The 19,634-nt window shown below is 43.1% G+C and overlaps 3 protein-coding genes across 4 annotated transcripts in view; 2 read left to right on the top strand and 1 right to left on the bottom strand.

The window, feature by feature from the left end:
- The window catches only part of LOC118995298 (60S ribosomal protein L7a-like), a 28,003-nt gene extending 19,324 nt beyond the window's left edge, over nucleotides 1-8,679 (top strand). Inside the window, 3 exon segments of the mRNA XM_037058225.1 lie at nucleotides 7,647-7,960; nucleotides 7,962-8,076; nucleotides 8,079-8,679. Coding sequence (XP_036914120.1) covers nucleotides 7,647-7,960; nucleotides 7,962-8,076; nucleotides 8,079-8,641 — 992 coding nt within the window. The 3' untranslated portion in view covers nucleotides 8,642-8,679.
- The window catches only part of SLCO5A1 (solute carrier organic anion transporter family member 5A1), a 118,770-nt gene that overhangs the window by 91,885 nt on the left and 7,251 nt on the right, over nucleotides 1-19,634 (bottom strand). The window lies entirely within an intron of this gene.
- Nucleotides 9,433-10,958, top strand: LOC118995299 (heterogeneous nuclear ribonucleoprotein A1-like). The gene is given in 3 exon segments (XM_037058226.1): nucleotides 9,433-9,493; nucleotides 9,834-10,148; nucleotides 10,151-10,958. Coding segments are annotated over 3 exon segments (942 nt in total). The 3' UTR covers nucleotides 10,717-10,958.

The raw sequence follows: 19,634 nt of genomic DNA on the forward strand, positions 1-19,634 counted from the left end.
ACAGAATGGGGGCGAACCCACACCTTCCAGCACCTCTGGCTTCACAGGGCTCACCCCGAGTCTCAGAGCCCTCAGTTCCAAGCCACACTTTGACAAAGATTCTATTGTTAATACCCATTTAAGGCAAATGAAGAGGAAATTAGCTGAGCTCTAAAGGTATACTTATGACACCAGCTTAAACTAAGAGAGCTGTAAAATCCTCAAGGCAAATGAGCCCGGAGAGCACCAGTCCAATATGACCCAAGTGAGTAACAGACCAAAATCCGAGTTTTATTTTGGTTGTCCTTCCCTCATCAGTTCCTCAGAAAGCACACCAGAAACGTTATGTCTGTTGTGATTTACTATTTACATTCGAATCAATTATGACTTCATTAAAATTAAAAGCTGTGTTAAAACATTCTTCAGCAAAGTACATTATCGGAACTGTCAGTCTTTCTATGTTTCTTATTTTCTTTCCCAACATTTTATCATTTAGAGTTTTACATTCTCTGGCAGATTTTATTTTAATTACTAGCCCGGTAAGTGTACCCATTTGCCAGCAAAAAAGGAATCTAAATAGTAGTATTTGATTAATATATCTACATGTGTTGCCCAGTGTTCTTCCTTTGCCTCAGCTGCCACAAACTCAGCAGTCAAAAAAACAAACAATACAATCAGTAGCCATGCACATTCCAGGCGACTCCATTAGAAAGAGACACTGCAATCCCCTCATTTCATGAGACCCACAGAGTTCAGGTGGCCACGCCAGGTCTCCCATTAACAATGGGTTACAGCAAACGGCAAAGTCTCCCATCTAGTTTTCCACCTCTAAACTCAGTATTCTTTCCACCACACCACGTCCCCTCAAGCTTCATTACTTTGCACAAGTCATTTAATTTCTCTGGTCCTCCGTTTCCTTGGCTGGACAACGAGGGAGGAAAACACATGGTCAAGATTTCCCACAACGATTTCAAAGAACCCCAGTCTCTAAGATACCTTTGGGGTTGAACGTTTTGTGGTAGTCTTAAGTTTGAGAAAGACTGGCGCATAGAAAACAAACACATTTTCTAACGGCCTCTCACCAGTAAATCGCAGTGGCTACTCGGTTCTCAAATACACTGCTGCCGGCTTCCCTGAACACCCTGGGAGGGGGCAGATGAGAGGAAGGGGCTCCTGGTGCCTTTTGACTCAGACCGAGCTTTGCTAAGACCGTAGGATCCCAACATCAGAGCTAGTACTGATCCCATATTTAAAACTACTCAATTAAATTAAATACATGCTAAAATATATTAAAGCTACATTACAACGAGGCAGAGGAGAAAAGTACAATGAATTCTGCTGTGAGGAATCTCCAGGCTTCCCTTCGTAGTAGATTTCTGAATGTTTCCAAAAGGCATAGTTACCAAAAGCATTCAAATTTTCAAAACAACCCACAACAGTCTACTTAAGGATACAATATTAGGTACCAGAATTTCAACACATGCACAAGAAACAAACCTCCCTTCCCCTACTTAAATGGCATCCAGAGGTTTTCCCCACCTGCTGGGAAGTAAGGACCAGCTCCACAGTAGTGCTGGGGAGGCAAAGGAGGCCCTTTGTCAAAGAAGTTTCAAAAAGGTAGAGAATAGGTAGGAAACTACCTATTCAGCAGATGAGAAGCAAGGTAGAAGATGACTAGGCCATGGTCATTCCCTTGAAAGGAAATTGTTGTTTCTGACCAGGATTCCTCCAGGACAACAGTGTCCCAGGATTATTTGGGAAGCTGTTAAAAAGCACAGATTCAAGAAAGTGATCATAGCCCTACTAAATCAGAAGCCCCATGCAGGTAGGTCCAGGAACCTGCATTTTTTTTGATCATCAGACACGTTTAATAAGCTCATTCTACACTATGTTCATTTCAGCGTTATTTACAACAGTCAAGATATGGAAGCAACCCAAATGCCCATCAATGGACAAGTGGATGAAAAGGCTGTGGATTATACAGTGGAATATTATTCGGCCATAAAAAGTTTTAAAAATTGTAGGATCCCAACATCTGTGTGTCAGCATGGATGGACCTAGAGGGAATTGTGCTAAGTGAAATAAGCCAATCAGAGAAAGACAAATACCACATGATTTCACTAGTATGTAGAATCTAAAGAATAAAATAAATGAATAAACAAAACTAAAAAAAGAAGCCCAATCTAAGGTCTTTGATACCAGAATTATGTACTGGCATTACATTTTCCATATCACGGTGCTCCAATACCCGTTAAGCCTTTGCTTACATATGGCTTCCTCCAGGGCTCTTTTTATTAAACACCTCCCCCCGCCCACTGCAATGCCATGTGGTTCCCTTTATTGGTAGCACTTAGCATGATTTGTGATTGCTTGTCCTTCATCTGTACTTTGTCTCCCCATCGGACTAAGCTCCACGAAGGCAGAGCTGTTTCATGTCACACCCCCTCATCTAGCACAGAGTGCGTTTCTAGGAACCTTTGCTGGATGAAAGGACATTGCCTTCAATTCTCTCATTTCTCCTTGCTGTCACATGTATAACATAGGCAGACTACAAGCTATTATTCACAAGTGCCTGAGATGAATCAGAACAGCTGGGTGACTCGAGATCACAGGATGATTAAGGGGCGGAACCGCGTCCAACTCCAAGCCTGAAGCTTCAGGTTTCACCCCGACTCCTTCCCAGTCTCCTATGCTGCCTCTCTTTGGCACATATCAAAACACGGTTCCAGTGTATTAATATCCAGCTGACGGAAGGGATGGTGACTGTGTCTCAAAGTCTTATAGTTATCTGTCTGACCGTCAGTTGTGCATCTCAGAAGCATAAGCCACTGTGAGCTTCAGTAGAAACTTTGAACACATTCTATTTGCTTATCAGAGAAACAATATACATGAGGTAGGGTGGAGGAAAGTGGAAGTTCATTGGGAAAGTTTGGTATAACAAATTCTAGTTCTAATAAAAAGAAAAATGCTCTCATGTTATGGGAGCAGGATTATTTAGCTACAAAGAAACCTGTCAAAGCACTGAGAGGAGAAGAACCCTTTGCTGAAAGAAAGAAAAGCACATTTAATGGAAACCTGAACATAGAGAGGAGGTTAATAAGTGAAATATACTGAGTTTATTCTAACTTAAATCATTTGCAGAACACTAAAAGGAATATCTCATAAAGAAGAAATTCTGGAAATGAAATGGATAAAAACACAATCAAAATAGTGAATAAATAAACTGGCTATGGGGGAGTGGGCTGGGATGGGAGTAAAAGACAGAAAACTGTAAACAACAATTAAATAAATTAATTAAAAAAATAAAAATAAACTGGTCATTAAAAACTTAATTTTAACAACAATGAAATTAAAAACTCACCCATTAGGAACTAGCATTTTTAACACAGACCTTGACACACCTATACTGATATTTACAAAACTGATATTGACTCACCACAGTAGGTTTAGGTTGTACAAAATCACAAGGGAAATCAGTGACCATGTCTATTAATGCACTGGCAATTTTCTTTAAAAAAAAAGAAACCAATGAATTTTTCAAATTATATTGATACAAGTATATCTAACAAAAATCTCAAATGAAATAATAATAAAAAAGAAAGAATGAATCATAACAAATTAGGTAATAAAATCAGTGATAAAATATCTAGCCCTTTTGGAAAAAAAAAGTTTTTGTTGAGTAAACGAGCAGACAAATTAACCTTAGGTAGGCATTTGACTGTAGACCTTCCACGGTCTTCTGTGAAACATTAATTCAGACTGACTCACATTAGAGCAGTCAAAAGTCTTTAAATCAGCAGGAGTAAATTGAAGCAAAGGATAATAATCAACCAATAATGTTTAAGAGTTAGGGAAGGTCCCAGTGGGAACCCACAGACTTAGTGGTAAGCTTGATTTGTGACATTAATGAAACTATTAATAGCCCTCACATCAAAATCACAGATGATGTCAAATAAAAGAAAAAAGGAGAACAAAACTCGGAAGGGAGAGAGGCACTTATTAGCTCAAGTCTGTGATGAGGAAGAAATAAATATCTCGAACTAGAATACATGTGTGTGACAGAGAGCAACGCGGCGGTTGCCACAGGGAAGCGGGTGGGGCAGTGGCAGTTACGGGGCCTCTAATGTGTGGGGACAGGAGGCAGTTTGACTGCAGGGGCAGGCGTGTAGTGCAGTATCCAAATCGAGTGTCACAGAAATGTACACTTGAAACCTACACGACCTTATTAACCAATGTCACCCCAATAAATTTAATGAAAAAATTTTAAAGAATATACATGTATGAGATTTTAATGGATGGATATGCTCTTAAAAGCTACAGACTAGGTACGTTTTCTAGAATCATAGCTAAGGAAGTTTATAAAAATAGCAAAAAAAATAAATTATAGTGTAAGAAATTCACCTTCCCACATGAAAAATGCATGTTTTCTAAGTTTTTATTTTTGCATATCAGTTTTTCTTAAAGCAAGACAACCTATGGCTTCAAAACTGAGCAAGCATAATCTGAAACCAACTCCTTAAAGAAAATGTGCGATAATCAGCATGTGCTGTTTAGCCCACCTAGTAACTGAGATAGAGTAACAATTTATCTTTTGGGTATATGAAAGGATATCAAAACCAAAAAAAAAATACTTCTTTTTTGACCTAAATACAATGGCCAGCAAAACACGTGAACATTTTGTTTGGCATGTGAACTTGAAACAAACAAACAAGAAAAGACAAGCCATCTACCAGGACATGGTCAAACACACTAAAAAGAAACTCTGAAAAGACCTAGAACCATTCCAGTCATTCAAAACCAACTGACTCAGAACATTTAAACACCCTGCCTTTGCAGGACTTACAAGGTGATGACTATAATTGCCATATCATCATCATTATGCCAAGTTAATTTTTATTATTACTGTAATATGTTTTCTGTGTGCTGATATAGAGTATATGACCCTGCAGTGGAGCTTTTTTTGGGGGGGTGGGGGATAAAGGAGGAGGGATTTTGTATTTTGCTTTTGTGTTTGTTCTTTGCAATGGGGATGGGTGAGCATTGCTCCTACTCCCTGCCTCCCAGAGGCCAGTAAATAACCTCATTTGCAAGTGGACAGGACAAGGTGGCAGTGTATTATGGGACAGAGCAATGGTGACTCACTTGCACATAACTCACCGTCATGAACCTCATTAATACTGGGTTGTGCCTAACCCAGTGAGTTCACCAGCCACAGACACAAGATAACCCTTATGGAGATGAGCTATATATAGCGAAGCACCTGTGTGTGGCTTTGATGTTGGAATTAACGCCAAGAAAAGGGAGTCCCATGCCCCAGGCCCCAGAGAGGTTCTGAGAGCTGAGCAAGCAGTCTTTATACAGCGGAAGTGGCCACCAGCCAGAAAGAGCTAATAGAGAGCAAAGCTCAGCATCCTGGTGAATTAAGATCCAAGGAAAGCGTCCCCTGGAATCCACAGGGACAGGGTGAGGAGGAGAAAATAAGGTCCCAGGCAGCAAATATGAGTGGGAGGCAGTAGGGCAGAGCAAGCTGGCTGAGAATTTAGGGCAGGAAGTGGAGCCCGCAGACTTTTTCTGGGACAGTTGATAGGTATCATTACAGGTAGCTGAAAGCCTCAGAAGTGGATAGGGAGGGAGCTGCGGCCAGTGCACACAGGCAAATAATACACACTAATGACTTGAGCATGGCCTGTGATATCATGGCACGAACCACACGGCTCATTGATATGAATCCAAACTTTTTTCCAGACATCACCACCCTTCAACTTTTTAAGCAAAACCTTCTATAAGTGTAATTAAATATAAAAAAGAATTTCATCAGACCTTTATTGCCCTGCAAACTCTTCATAGAACACTAATAGGCCATGAAATCACTAGTTAGAGAGAGAAGGGAAAACAAGAGGCATTGATAATAATCTGTAAACTACCATTTGACCAATGAAAAGTAAGGAGTTGGAGAAATACAAAAATTCCTACTACAGTGATAGCAAAGTATGGTCATATTTCTGAGGTGCAGTCTGAAGGCAGCCTGAAAATGTAGCTATTTCTTCCACTCACTCTGTTTCTTCTCCTGCACCCCAACTCAAATACACACACAAACACACACTGGGGCCCTCTATGAGAGAAGTAGGTCAGGAAGGCCCATATCTGTATTTCCCAGGCACTGGCTTTCTGCTCCTTCACATCGTCTACCCTACTTCCCCATCTACCATGACCACACGAGCCAAGATAGACGTGGACTATTCATGAGAGTCATAGGTCCCCTCCAAGAACCACAACATGCTCTGAAGTTACCAGAACGTGCTGATTGGAGACCTGATTGGAGAGTGTTAAATCTAGAACAGGACAGAAAAGCGTGAAAATAGCCCATGAACATATGTTCATAGGGCCACCTCTCTACAATCCTTAGCAATTAAACTTGATTATAGCCAGCAGCTCCCATCATTGTAATTATCAGAAGCCCATAGCAAGAGCATCTCATCAGGAAGCTATTTATAACCCCAAAGCTTTGCCTTCTTTCTCCCTGGGGTCACTCTCTCCTTGAAGGAAGATAACAGCCACTGCAGACCCAGGGAAGCACAGAGTCCATGCATTATGGTGGGGTGGGAAGAGGCGGGGGGATGCCTCCAGAACAGGTGATGTAATGGAACCCACGTTCTAGTTCCACCTGGCTCAGGGCCAGCCTAACGCGCAGGGACCCGCGCGGGGCAATCAACCCAGGTACACTGAGCACAGCTTGTGAGGCAGGCAACCTGTTCAGAAAAGCCACAGAAGAAGCTGCGCCCTGCCAGCTACGATGAAAGCAAACACCACTCTCTTCCTGAACAGGATTCATTTTTTTACTTAATGACAGCACACTTTTTTGAGTGTTTAATCATGTGCCAGGCCTGTGTCAAGTGCGTCAGGCGCCTTAATTCACACTGATCCACAGCAATCCTGGTGCTAACAGAGGTAGGATCAGACAGAGAGAAGCCACAGAACCTGCCCCAGGTTACACTGGCCCTGGCAGAGCTAGGATTCGAACCCAAGGCAGCCCCGCTCCAGCAGCGACAAGATTTAACAGCCTCGGATTGCTAGCTTCTGGATTATGACACAATAGGCCCAGAAGAAATCAAAGAGTTTAATCCCAGGAAGACTCTCTGAGACTCTAATTCAATTCCATCTGTTTACAAATATGAAAGCTGAACCCCTGAGATGCTGAGTGACTTGCTAGAGGTCACACAGCCCACAGAGCATCTCAAGTAATTCAGAATAGATGGTGCTAAATAAACAATCAAACTAGATTGTAAGTTCCTTGGGGATCAGGATCCACTTCTTACAGTTTGTTTTAAAAATACAGTACATGATATATAGTGACTACCCACTCCCATGCTCCAATCCCTAATCAAGCTTTCAAAAAATCATCGTAGATTAGATAAGAAGTCTTCTGGTATGGTCAAACAAGATCATTTTACAGAAAAGGAAGATAAAGTTCCTAAAGGTGATGTGATTTGGTCCAAGTCATGTCCATAATTACAGCTGCGCTTGTGTCAAATTACTACTTAGCTATCTATAGCTGGTTTATCATTTCTGTAAGATGGGTGACCTGGAAGGTTGAAGTCCTAAGTTGGTCATCCCCAACGTGGTGAGTAAATAGAAGTCCTGTGAGAATACACATGACGGTCCCACAGGCCACTCCCAGACCACAACGGCTCTAGAACGTGACAGGAAAGAAAGTGTGCAGAGGGGACAACATCGCACAACTGCAAAACCGGATCCCAGCCATCAGGAGGAGGGCTGCCACCGTTCCCGTCTTGCCTTTAGCTGCCACTGCCCGTCACTATTCCAAAGGAAATTAAGCTCTCTCCTCCTGCTGCCTAAGACGCCAAAGGGAGAAAAGGCTAAGGGGGAAAAGGTCATGCCAGCCCCTGCTGTTGTGAAGGAGCAGGAGGCCAAGAAGGTGGTAAACCTCCGTTCTGAGAAAAGGCCCAAGAATTTTTGCGTCAGATAGGAAGGACATCCAGCCCAAAAGGGACCTCACACACTTTGTCAAATGGCCCTGCTACATTCGGCTGCTGAGGCAGAGGGTTACTCTCGATGAGCGTCTGAAAGTGCCTCCTGCCTTAACCAGTTCACCCAGGCCTTGGACTGCCAAACAGTTACACAGCTGCTCAAGCTGGCCCACAAGGACCAACCAGAGACAAAGCATGAGAAGAAGCAGAGATTACTGTCCCAGGCCGAGAAAAAAGCAGCCAGCAAAAGGGAGGTCCCCACCAGGAGGCCACCTGTCCTTCGAGCAGCAGTCAATGCTGTCACCACCCTGGGGGAGAACAAGAAAGCCCATCTGGTAGAGATTGCACATGACATGGATCCCATTGAACTGGTTGTTCTCCTGCCCACCCTGGGCCAGAAGTTGGGTGTCCCCTACTGCATCATCAGGGGCAAGGCTGGGCTGGGACGTCTAGTCCACAGGAACACCTGCACCACTGTCACCTTCACACAGGCTAACTCGGAAGACAAAGGAGCTCTGGCTAAGCTGGTGGAAGCTCTCTGGACCAATTACAATGACAGATATGATGACATCTGCCACCACTGGGGAGGCGACGTCCTGGGTCCAAAGTCAGTGGCTCACATCGCCAAGCTGGAAAAGGCCAAGGCTAAGGAACTGGCTACCAAGCTGGGCTAAGTGTACACTGTTGAGTTTTCTGTATGTAAAAGTAATAAAAATTCTCCTTTGACCAATTAAAAAAATAAATTAAAACTAATTTCTCTTCAGAGTTTCACAGAAATGAAATACTAATAACCAGAAACATCTTAAGCTAGCAAAACCAAACTTCAAATCCTTGTTCTAAGATTTATATATATTTTTAAGTAAGTCTTTCCCATAGAATAATTTTCCGATTGACCTCAAGAAGATTTTTGCATCTTATTAAAATTTACTGTCCTCCACCTAAAGGAAAGTCATTAAAATGCCATTCAAATCAGGAAGGGTTCCCCTCCCAGCTAAAGTTACACACCAGGAACATAAGCATATTTCTAGACAAGATACTGGCAAATATCATTAACCCAATAACACTTTACAAATGAGGACTGTTGGTCCACATTTACACATTGATCAGAAATTGATCTGCAGCCAGAAAGTCTCGGGTCTGAAATTTACTACCTACAGTCTTGTTCACTTAGTTCTCCCCTCTCTTTACAAAACAAAAACAAAAACTTAAAAGTTCTATTTCCTTGATAACAATTCAAGGCCAAAAAAAAAATAGAAAAATACCCAAGATCAGTATTGTAGCTAAGAATTTCTTCACGCTAGTAAGTCAGAAACTGGACAATTCAATTTCATATACTTGCAAGTTAGGTCATTTCACTGTGGTGAAAATATTCATTGCTTGAATATGCTCTGTACTTTCAAGTAAGAGTAACCTGCACCTGCCTTTCTCAGTTATATTAGGTAACAGGGATTAGCAATTTTGCAGGATGACGGTTCCACAAGCAATCATAATTCCCAGGACAGGAAGAAGACTGAATTTCCTGTCAGGTAATACACAGCTGCCTGAAATAGGAGCAAAAGGAATGCCCGATTCCCCACAGACAGCTGTCACATGGAAACATCACTCAAGCCACCAGGGGCTGGAGGATCTGCTCAAGAGACTAGCTTCTAAAAGGCAGAGCTTCTGAAAGACATTTCCTCTCCACAGCCAAGATCCAAGTTCCAGGACAAGATGATATCAACCAGGGCTAGAAAGGCAAAGAACTGGAGAACATAAGAGGCCACAGAAATCTAAAAAGCCACCGGCCTTGAGGTACTCTGGTTGGATCACTGCTTTCTGCGGGTGGATGCCTCCGAGTAGGCATTGGTGAAGTCTGCCCTCCCACAGTCATCGGGTCTAAGTCAGAGTTTCCCAAAGAGCCAGGACAGCTGTGGAAGCTCTCTATTGGAGCTTGGAGATTTGAAGCAACCGACGAGAGTCTGAAGAGCCATGTGGAACAATCGGGAACCCTCACAGACCCTGTGGTGAGGAGAAACCAAAACACCCAGCACTCCAGATTCTTTGGGTGGGTCACGTGCCGCACTGTGGAGGAAGCGAGTGCAGCCAGGAATGCAAGGCCACACAAGGTGGAGGGAAGAAGAGATGTGGAACCCAAGAGGCCTGTCTCAAGGCTCTCAAGACCTGGCGTCTACTTAACTGTGAAAGGATTTTTGTCGGTGGCATTAAAGAACGTACCGAAGAGAATCCCCTAAGAGGTCATTCTGAACAGTACGGGAAAACTGAAGTGATTGAAATCATGACTAACCAAGGCAGTGGCAAAAAGAGAGGCTTTGCTTTGGTAACCTCTGATGAGCATGACTCTGCAGACAAGATTGTCATTCAGAAGGGCCGTACTGTGAACGGCTACAACTGTGAAGTAAGGAAAGCCCTGTTTAAGCAAGAGATGGCTACTGCTTCATCCAGCCAAAGAAGTCGAAGTGGTTCTGGAAATCTTAGAGGTGATCATGGAAGTGGTTTTGGTGGGAATGACAACTTCAGTGGTGTAGGAAGCATCTGTGGTTGAAGTGGCTTTGGTGGCAGCTATGGTGGTGGTGGACATAGTGGCAGTGGGGACGGTTATAATGGACTCGATAATGATGGAAGCAACTTTGAATGTGGCAGAAACTACAATGGTTTTGACAATTACAACAATCAATCTTCAACTTTTGGACCCATGAAAGGAAGAGACTTTGGAAGCAGAAGCTGTGGCCCCTACGGTGGTGGAGACTGATGCTTTGTCAAACCATGAGACGCAGGTGGCTATGGTGGTTCCAGCAACAGCCATAGCTGTGGCAGTGGCAGAGGTTTTAATTACTGCCAGCTTTTAATTACACTACTTAGTAGGAGAGGAGAGCCAGAGAAGTGACAGGGAACCTACAGGTTACAACAGATTTGTGAACTCAGCCAAGCACAGTGGGGGCTGGGCCCAGCTGCCACAAAGTAGACATGTTTTAGACAATACTCATGTGAATGGGCAGAACTTAAGGACTGCATTTGTGATTAATTGAATAACATGTTAATTTAGTGTCTGTTCTGTGGAAAGTGTGAAGCATTCCAACAAAGGGTTTTAATGTAGCTTTTCTGTACCCACACTGTTGACCACCAAATGTAATAGTCTGATCAGGATGCTGCATGAATGTGTCTTTTTAAAATTTTAAATTAAAAATAAAAAGCCACCAGCCTTGCTTCTTCGTCTTCTCTATAGATAACAAAATTTAGGATTCAGTCAAAGTCACGCCAGAGGTTTATAAATTTTTCCCTCCCTTTCCTGTCCCATAATTTTGAAAGTTAAAGCTCAGGCTTTGGACGATTAGCTTGGATGCTGGTTTTGCCACTTTTTAGATGACCTTAAGCACATTATTTACTCTTGATTTCCTCCTCTATAAAACATAAAAAGTAAAAGCAGCTGCCAATTCCTGAGAAGGGAGCTGAGAACATACAATGGGCAAAGGAGAGCCCGTCCAACAGGTGATGTCGGGAAGCTGAAGGTCCGCACGCAGAAGAATAGTTGGACCCTTATCTTACCCCAAACACAGAAATCAACCCAAATCGGACTAAAAACCTAAAGGCAAGACCTAAAACTATTAAATTCCTTTTAAAAATAGGAGGGAAAGCTTCTAGGCATTGGATTTGGTGATGATATCTCGGACATAACTCAAAAGCATAGGCAACAAAATCAAAAACTGACAATGAGACTATACCAAACATAAAAATTCCTGCACATCTAAGGAAACAAGAGAGTAAAAAAGCAACCTATAAAATTGAAAAAAATAATTGCAAATTATATATCTGATAAGTGTTTATTTAATATGTTATCTATAATTTTAAAATAAATTTTGAAATAAAAAATGGGAAAGTCTTAAATAGGCATTTCTCCAAAGAAGCTATACAAATAGCCAATAAACACGTGAACAGATGTTCAACATTATGAATCATTAGGGAAATACAAATAAAACTATGAGATATCACCTCACACCCATTCAGGGCGGCCACTATCAAAAGAACAGAAAATAACAAGTGGTGAGAATGTGGAGAAGTTGAAACCCTGTGGCACTGTTGGTGTGAATGCAAAATGATACGGCCATTATGAAAAACAATATAGAGGTTCCTCAAAAAATAAAAGATGGAGCTACCATATGATCCAATAATCTCACTTTTGGGCATATACATAAAAGGGCTGAAAGCAGGATCTCAAAGGAATATTTGCACACCTATGCTCATAGCAGCATTATTCACAATAGTCAAGAAGTGGAAGAAGCAACACAAGTGTCCATCAACAGATGAATGAATGAAGAAAATGCGGTCTACACATAAAATGGAATATCAGGCAGCCCTAAAAAAGGAAGTCTTGTCATAAGTGACAACATGAATGAACCTCAAGGGCATTATGCTCAGCAGCGGAAGCCACTCACAAAAGGACAAACATGGTATTATTCCACTCACACGAAATATCTAAAGTCGTCAAAACCATACAAAGGGAAAGTAGAAAGGTGACTGCCACATGGTGGGGGAGGGGATTTGCCATTTAACGGGTGTAGAGTTTCAGTGTTGTACGATGAAAAGAACTAGAGATCTGTTGTAAAACAATGTCAATATATTTGACACTACTAACCTGCACATTTTACATGGTTGATGATAAACTTAAGGTTATGTATTTGTACCACAATAAAAAAGAAAAAAAGTAGCTGCACATGGCATTGTTCTGAGCATAAATGAAGATGATGAAGCATTTAACAATGCCTGCCATCTATCAAACACTCAAAAATATCTGCTCTTAAAAATAGCCTTTGTTATACTCCAGATATAAAATGATATCAGGTTTTGTGTTTTTTAGTTAATTAAATTTGTATTTATTTTAAGAGATATTCTAGGTCTTATAACCCCTAATTAAATTTATCTTATATCTCCTCTCGAGGTCTAATTATTAAGGTGGTAAGGTCTGCTTTAGAATGCTGATAACTGCTTTATAGTTTCCCAGAATTCCTCATCTCAATGTTTTTTTTTTTTTAAGATTTTATTTATTTAATTCCAGAGAGAGGGGAAGGGAAGGAGAAAGAGAGGAAGAAAAACATCAATGTGTGGTTTCCTCTCATGTGCCCCCAGCTGGGGGCCGGGCCTGCACCCCAGGCTCACGCCCTGAGAATAGAACCAGGGAATAGAACCAGCGGCCCTTTTGTTCTCAGGCCCACGCTCAATCCACTGAGCTATGCCAGCCAGGGCTCAATGTTTTCTTTTATTAAAGCCACCACCACTAAAACAGGACTCAGATGCATGGGTAAATGGCATTCCACTTACACGCACATGAGCACACATCATTCCCTCTTCAAGGGTTATTTCCGAGACTTCCACCAAGATGGAGGCATAGGTGGAAACACTGTGCCTTCTCCCACAACCAAGTTTGAATAAAACAAAGGTTTGGAGAAACAAAGACACAACCAAAGGACAGAAAATTGAATTATACGGAAGTCCGACTACATCTAACCGTTCAACGGGGACGGTAAGAGGGGCGGAGCCAGCAGCGAGCAGGGTCGGGCAGGACAGGGCCCCCGACCCAGGTGCGCAGGCAGATGAGAACCAGCTGGGGTGAGGGGCAGACCGAGGGCGCATATTTGCGCACAGTGAGACAGACCACACAGGCCCCAGGGGGCGAGGGCTGACGGTGGTGGCACACTCGAGAGCAGTGGGACAAAACGCATGGGCCAGGTGACGGCAGCAACTGCAGCACCGGTGAGGGCCGTGGCGGCAGGCGGCGGACAGGACGCCATAGTCCCTCTTTGACCCCGCCCCCACATACAGCGTCACAACCCAGCGACTTAGTTGCCCTGCTCTAGTGAACACTTTAGGGCTCTGATCCTGCTATGGAACAGGCACGAACAACCCGAAAGATGGCACAAGAAGAACTCAAAGTCCCAGAGCCAATAACTCTAAGCGACCGAGAAATTGCCAGCCTCTCAGAAGCACAATTCAGGACACTATTTATCAGGATGCTCACAGAACTGGTAGATTATAGTCACAAATTAGAGGAACAAAGTCACAAATTAGAGGAACATATGAAGGCTAAACTAATTGAAATGAAGGGAGATGCACAGGAAACCAATAGTGATGGAAAGGAAACGGGGACTCAAATCAATGGAATGGACCAGAAGGAAGAACAAAACATCCCACCAGAAAGGAATGAAGAAATGAGAATTCAAAAAAATGAGGAGAGGCTTAGGAACCTCCAGGACATCTTTAAACGTTCCAACATCCGAATTATAGGGGTACCAGAAGGGGGAAAGAAACAGCCACGAGTGGAAAACGTATTTGAACAAATAATAAAGGAGAACTTCCCCAGTCTGGCAAAGGAAATAGACTTCCAGGAAATCCAGGAAGCTCAGAGAGTGCCAAAGAAGTTGGACCCAAGAAGGAACACACCAAGGCACATCATAATTACATTAGCCAAGACCAAAATGAAGGAGAGAATCCTAGAAGCATCAAGGGATAAGGGGACAGTCACCTACAAAGGAGTACCCATCAGACTGTCAGCGGATTTCTCAAAAGAGACCTTACAGGCAAGAAGGGGCTGGAAAGAAGTATTCCAAGTCATGAAATCCAAAGACCTACAGCCAAGATTGCTTTATCCAGCAAAACTTTCATTTAGAATGGAAGGACAGATAAAGTGCTTCTCAGATAAGGTCAAGTTCAAGGAGTTCATCATCACCAAGCCCTTATTATATGAAATGCTAAAGGGACTTATATAAGAAAAAGAAGATGAAAAATATTAACAGTGAAAGGACAGCAAACACACAGCTATTAACAACCACACCTAAAACAAAAGCAAACCAAGAGGACAGCTAGATCAGGAGTGGAACCATAGAAATGAGGAACACATGGAGGGTTAGAAACAGGGGGGTGGGAGGGGGAGAAGGGAGGAGAAGGCACAGAAAATAGCATAGATGGTAGGTAGAAAATAGATAGGGGGGAGGGTGAGAATAGTAGGGGAAATATAGAATCCAAAGAACTTGAGACACGTGGTTATAAACTAAGGGGGGCAGAATGGTGGGGGAGGGAGGGTGCGGGTGGAAGAGATTGAAGGGGGGGGAATAGAACAACTGTAATGGTATAATCAATAAAATATATTTTTTTAAAAAAAGGGTTATTTCCAACTCCAGTAAGGTCTAGAAGTCTCCAGGGTTAAAAACTTTGTTAAGCTGATAGAAACTAAAGCCACAATAAAAACCATAAAACCCTTTATGTTTTTACACTTAGTAAAAATAATCTCCTATGGAACACTATAGTACTTCCCACAATCTACTACAGATATTATAGAATCTATTGAATGGTAATGTAGCAGTGAGTAATGCACAATTAACTTGTATTTCCTACCCTTGGCTTGCTAGAAGGTGTTCTAATCCACAAAGATATGTTTTTCCTGGGTTATCTCCATCCATATATCCAATGCTTTCTGATTATATGACCTAGAGCTTTCTATTTCCAGTTCCAAGATATATGAAACACAAGATAACAGAGTAGCTTGAATGCTTAAGATGGAAAATGTTTACAGCATCATTATGGACCTTTTTTTTTGTAGAATAATTCCTTGTTGTGGGTCTGTTCTATGCACTATAAGATATTTAGCAACAACACTGGCCAAAACACCATGAAATGCCGGTAGGCCCCCTCCACATTGTGACAATCAAAACTGACTCCAGACATTAGCAAGTATGTCCCCTGGGGGTGGGGGGAATCACCCCTAGGTAAGAACCACTGTTCAGAACGACCTGTAACCTATGCAGTTTTCCACAGGGAACTGAGATTCAGAAAACACTGCCCCTGAGGACCAGTGTTTATAGTGGGAGGAGAACCAGGCAGCTTTGGAATCCCTCTTTTTTTTCTCTAGAACAAGGAGACGGCAAAAGCGGGGTGATAACACTAGCTCCTGCAGGACAACCCAGCACAGCAGGACACAGCGACATGGAGCCACAGTCTCCATTTCCAAATACCCCTGTCTCTTTCCCCCCAAAAGACAATCAAACAATCCAAATGGCCAGGTATGTTTCTTCACCTTCATTTGTCTCTGAAGGCTTCATCCCTAAAACGCTTACTCTAAAATCCATTTTGCCTCCATTTTTTCCCAAATCACTATTTCTTCTTTATAAAATTATGCCCAAAAGGAATAACTTGCAATTTCCACACACTTGAAAAAAATTCTCATAGTTGATGTACAGATGCACATGCGTCAACACAGGCTAGACCCCTGCGTAGGCTGGGGGAAGGGACCCTCCCATCCGAGGACTCAGAGTTTCCCAGTTTCCTTTATGTGCTCATAATTTTTCAATACAGATTGGTTTCTAATCTATAAATTAGTTCAGACAGAAAACAAGTTGGTTGTATGACTTTGGTAAATCCTTTCATCTTTTTTTTTCACCACCACAACCGTTTTTAAGTGCACAGTTTGATGGTATCAGGTACACGACATCATTGTACCACAGGTCTCCACACCTGCTCATCGCACAACCTGAAACTCTGTACCTAGTAAACACTGACTCCCCGCTGCCCTCCCCCGCCCACCCCTGGTGACCACTATTCTACTTCCTGTGTCTACGAATTTGACTATTCTGGGTACCTCAGGTAAGTGCAAGTACATAGTATTTTTCTTTTTGTGACTGTCTTCTTTCACTTAGCACAGTGTCCTCAAGGTTCATCCATGTTGTACATAAAGGTGTCAGAAGTTCCTTCCTTTGTAAACCTGAATGATATCCTATTATATGTATACACCACATTTTTTATCCATTCATCCATCAGTGGACACTTGGGTTGCTTCCACTTTCTTGGCTCTTGTGAACAGTGCTCCTATAAACAGGGATGTGCAAATATCTCTCAGAGACCCTGCTTTCAAATCTTTTGGATACCCAGAAGTGGGATTGCTGGATCATACAGTAATTCTATTTTTAACTTCCTGAAGAGCTGCCATACTGTCATCCACCGCACAAAGCCTTAGTCTTTTGCAGCCTGGGTGTCTTCGCAAGCCAAGTGATCGTTTACCACCTGGGGCTGAACAAGACCATCTCTAGGATGCGTACTGACTAGACCATTTCTGCTGGAGAGAACTCAGCCAGCCAGTCCAGCCCAGCCCCTTTCCAGTCTAACCATCCTTCACCACAGAAAAACTGCTGATCTCCAGCCTGTAAAATCACTTCCAATACATTCCGACCTTATATTGTCTGTCACAAAACTCCCAATCCACTGCTGAAATTTCTAGATTGTTGAAAAAGAAAAAAGCAAAGCCAAATACAGGGGTTTGTCTGTTTTGCCTCCACTAAGAGGCCTAATCAGGTGAGCTCACCTGGGGTGGCAGAGCTCACAGACTTACCTGTGAGGTGCAGAGTTCCACCACCCAAGAGACACCCTTCAGCACAGAGCCTTCCGGGTGGAGAAAGTGGTGCTTCTTTTGGTTAATGCCAAAATGAACACCGTTTGTCCAAGGCCACCTGCTCCCCCTGAACTCAGCAGTGATCGCGATGTCACACAACTGTGAAATTCAAAAAAGCAGCCACAGCGTATGAAACATCCCCCATGGACATCGTGCCTCTGCAAATGCAATCAGAGACGGTGGGATTCCACCTGATGAAGTAAAACTTGGATCAGCAGCTGGTTTTGCCAACAGTGGCTCTGACCCCAGCCCAGAGAGAGATGTCCCAGTGGTCCAAAAGGTGAAACATCTGTGGCCTTTGGACACTTGCTGCTCAAAATGTGGCTTTGGACCAGAAGCCCTGGCCTCCCCCAGGAGCATATTAGAAATGCAGAATTCCACGCCCCACCCCAGAAGCTCAGGAGCAGAATCTACATCTGGAAAAGACACCCTGGGGATTCACCCCCACATTTAAATTTTCAGAGGGACCGTTTGGAACCACAGAGGTAACAGAACTTATAGCAAGGTGAAAATGTATCATGAATAAATACTACCAACAGGGCCATTTGCTGTCATTTGCAGATGGGTGAACGTACCAATGTGTACCCACCGTTCTTTCCACCAAAAGCAGTAAACTCTTATAATTTTCAGTTAGAATTTAAAGTTTGTTTGTGTCTCAGCATCTTGGACCAACTAGTTTGTTTTACAGGTGAAAGTGAGCCTCAGGCAGCTGCTATATATCCAGTAATTGCTATGCCCATTCTGACGCAGATTAACTGTCCCAGGCATCTGGAAAACTCACTGCATTCTAACATGAAGCCGCCACAGGGCCCTGGGTGCTGCATCCATTCTAGTGACTTCTCCATGTGTCCTGGGTCATCTTCTCAGATCCCTCCATCGTCAATCTCCCTCCGGTTCCCTTTCAGTGGAGATTATTTTACTTACTCATGATTTGAACAGAACTTGCTTCCCAAAAGGATTTTATGTGGCTTGCAAAGATAAACCCATCGTAAACAAGTCAGGCAAAATTAAGGCAGATATTTTAAAAACAGTTAAAAGTCCTAAGGGATGATGCATGGACGCCCTGCTGCTGTTTCTTGGCTCCCCAGCCCACCCCCCGGGGTGTTCCTATCGGAAAGGAGAGGAGAATGCATGTAATTGATGGATTGGACAATACACGGGGGTCCTTGGCTCAAGTCCTCCTTTCTGCCTCCTGCTGGGGAGTAGGCACATGGGAACAAAGCTCCTTCCCTGATCCTTCTTGGCACATGTCTTCCCTGCGTATCACAGCCCTGCCCACCTGGGAGACCCAGGGCTGCTATGCTGGGAAGGTGCAGCTTTGCCTGTGGCTGGAGGGTGAGTCTGTTTAATGCCGTGGGATTAGTAGAAAGTCCACTTGCACAAACACGTGAGCTACACTCTTCAGCCTCATTTTTATCACAGTTTAATTCCTTCGACTCATTTCTTAGAACTCAAGAGAGGTGAAAGGGTGCACTTTATTGGATCATTGCAAAATTCCCACAAAAAGATCAGGAAAACTAATGCTACAAGCCACTTAGAATAGGAAAAAAAGAAAGGCCTGAACTTTCTGGCTATTGAGGCAAAAGAGGAAACACGACCAGGGTGGCAGATACAACTACGGGCTACTCAGTACACGCACTACCCTTATCTCCTTTGCCTTCTTCCCCCATACAGCCTGGACGACCTACAACTCGCCTTCCTCAAAGTCCTGTTAGCCACAAAAGGCTAGGGAACTCCATTCTGGTCCATGGGGCATCCTCGAGAGTACATGGGCACAGTGACGAAACTGGGGGCAACACAGAGGCCCCCAAACTTCAAAAGAGTTTTTGTTATGTTACATGGGGCACAAATACATGTTACATAAATGTTCATACATTAAAGAAAGATAGTCGGTCATCAGTGATTGACATGCAGAAAGCGCTGGCGACAAACCCTGACTTCTCAGAAAGCCCCATCCATGAGAACGTAGCATCACTGCAGCACCGAGCCAGTCTCCTGTGCAATGACTCTAAGGAGTGATCTCCTACACATGTTTGTTGCCTTTTTTCCAATCATAAAAAGATATGTTTATGGGTTTTCAGACTCAGAGTAAAATCTCTCTTGCTCCCTCCTCCGCTCTCTAGGATGAGTTTGAAGGCTTATGCACACATGTAATCTCATTGAGCCCACAAAACATTACAGGGCCAGAACCAAATGTTACCATACGCATGTAGGAGGAGAGGTGGGCAAGGTTAAGG

The sequence above is a fragment of the Sturnira hondurensis genome, unplaced genomic scaffold (assembly GCF_014824575.4).
Source record: "Sturnira hondurensis isolate 20B ecotype Veracruz unplaced genomic scaffold, ASM1482457v3 Scaffold0010128, whole genome shotgun sequence".
NCBI lineage: Eukaryota > Metazoa > Chordata > Mammalia > Chiroptera > Phyllostomidae > Sturnira > Sturnira hondurensis.